Below are 1,302 nucleotides of genomic sequence, written 5' to 3'. Positions count from 1 at the left end.
ATTACCACGATTAGCTCTGGTCCATAAAAGGGAAGCTAAAACACAAAAGCTACAGTGACGTTCCAGGCCACACAGCCAGTAACAGTGGCTGGAAGAGAGCCATTGAGGGCCCCTCTGGGACTGCAGAAAGTCACACAAGCTCCCCGCCTATTAGTGTAGATCTCCCTGGTGAGTCACACAATGGAATGTATAAGCCAAGGATGCCACCTAAGAAAGGGTATGTTGATACAACTTTATCTGAGAGGTTACATAATCATCCTAATGTGGAAATGCCATAAAGGAGTTTATGCCTTAAAATTAAAAAGGGGTGTATCCCCTGGGAATTACTCCACAAAATCAAGAGATGTTCAGTGGGAACTTACTACCCCAAACTGGGCAAATGTCTTGTAAAAACGACAGCCCAGTAGAGGGTTTCTGAGCACTGTCTCTGTGTCTAGTCTAATTTGCTGAGAAAGCCAGACCCCTGCCCGAGACAGCCACATCTCTGCTTTGTGCTTCCACCGGGAAAAGAGGCCAGGCCGGTATCCAGCTTCCCAGGCTAGAAATGTCTCTACTTAAGTCCTATCTGCCTCTTTCTTTAGTGCCAGCTATGTACTTCTGCAAGCCTTGAGACCTTACATTCTACCCTAGACAGCTGACTGAATCTTTCGCCCCACTTAGTAGGAACGCTTTGAAAGAAATCCTGCCCAATCTCCTGCTCCGGAGTTGGACCCAACCCTACGCCTTACCTCGACCTCATCTCCCATCCCCACCCCAACCGAAAGGGAAAGAAGGTTAGTGCTTAGGAAGCCGCAGGGAGGGCCGAGGTGTCACAATCACCTGTCACCTGGCCTGCCGGGTCCAACCCCTCCCGAGTCCCCCAGCTCCACCCATCTTCCCTGCCGCGGCCCCCGCCCTCCCTCCCGCAGGCTCGACCCGGCTGGCCCGTCCCTCCCGCCCCGGCCTCCGGCCTCCGCCGCCGTCCAATGGCCGAAGGGCAGGGCAAGCTGAGCAAGCCGCGGCACCCCAGTCGCGTCCCCGCCCTGTTCCCGGTTCTAGCACCGGGACCTGGCGGCTTTTAAATGCCACCCAGAGCCGGCGCTGCGCGGGGCTCGCCACCTTTTCTTCTCGGAGCCGCAGCAGCTCGGGCGGGGACTCTGCAGCTGCCGCGCAGGTCCGGGCTGCGGCAGCCACCTCGGACCTCGGGCTTGGAGCGCCGCTCCCGCCCCTCCTCGCGCTCCGGTCCCTCCTCCCCCCTCCCCCTGCTCCCGGCCTGCCTGCCGGGTCGCCGCCGGGCCCTGGGCGAGCGCGCGCGCGCGTGGC

General features: G+C 59.0%; 1 protein-coding gene across 1 annotated transcript in view; it reads left to right on the top strand.

Annotated features, from left to right (window-relative positions):
- Window positions 1-200: 200 nt before the first annotated feature.
- Window positions 201-1,302, top strand: part of Lgalsl (galectin like) — an 8,145-nt gene continuing 7,043 nt past the window's right edge. Inside the window, exons 1-3 of the mRNA XM_023720850.1 lie at window positions 201-217; window positions 631-773; window positions 909-1,153. Of these exons, the coding sequence (XP_023576618.1) occupies window positions 201-217; window positions 631-773; window positions 909-1,153 (405 nt within the window). The remainder of the gene's footprint in view (window positions 218-630; window positions 774-908; window positions 1,154-1,302) is intronic.

This window comes from Octodon degus, unplaced genomic scaffold (genome assembly GCF_000260255.1).
Source record: "Octodon degus isolate 3935 unplaced genomic scaffold, OctDeg1.0 scaffold00078, whole genome shotgun sequence".
NCBI lineage: Eukaryota > Metazoa > Chordata > Mammalia > Rodentia > Octodontidae > Octodon > Octodon degus.
This window is presented reverse-complemented; position numbering and strand designations above follow the sequence as displayed.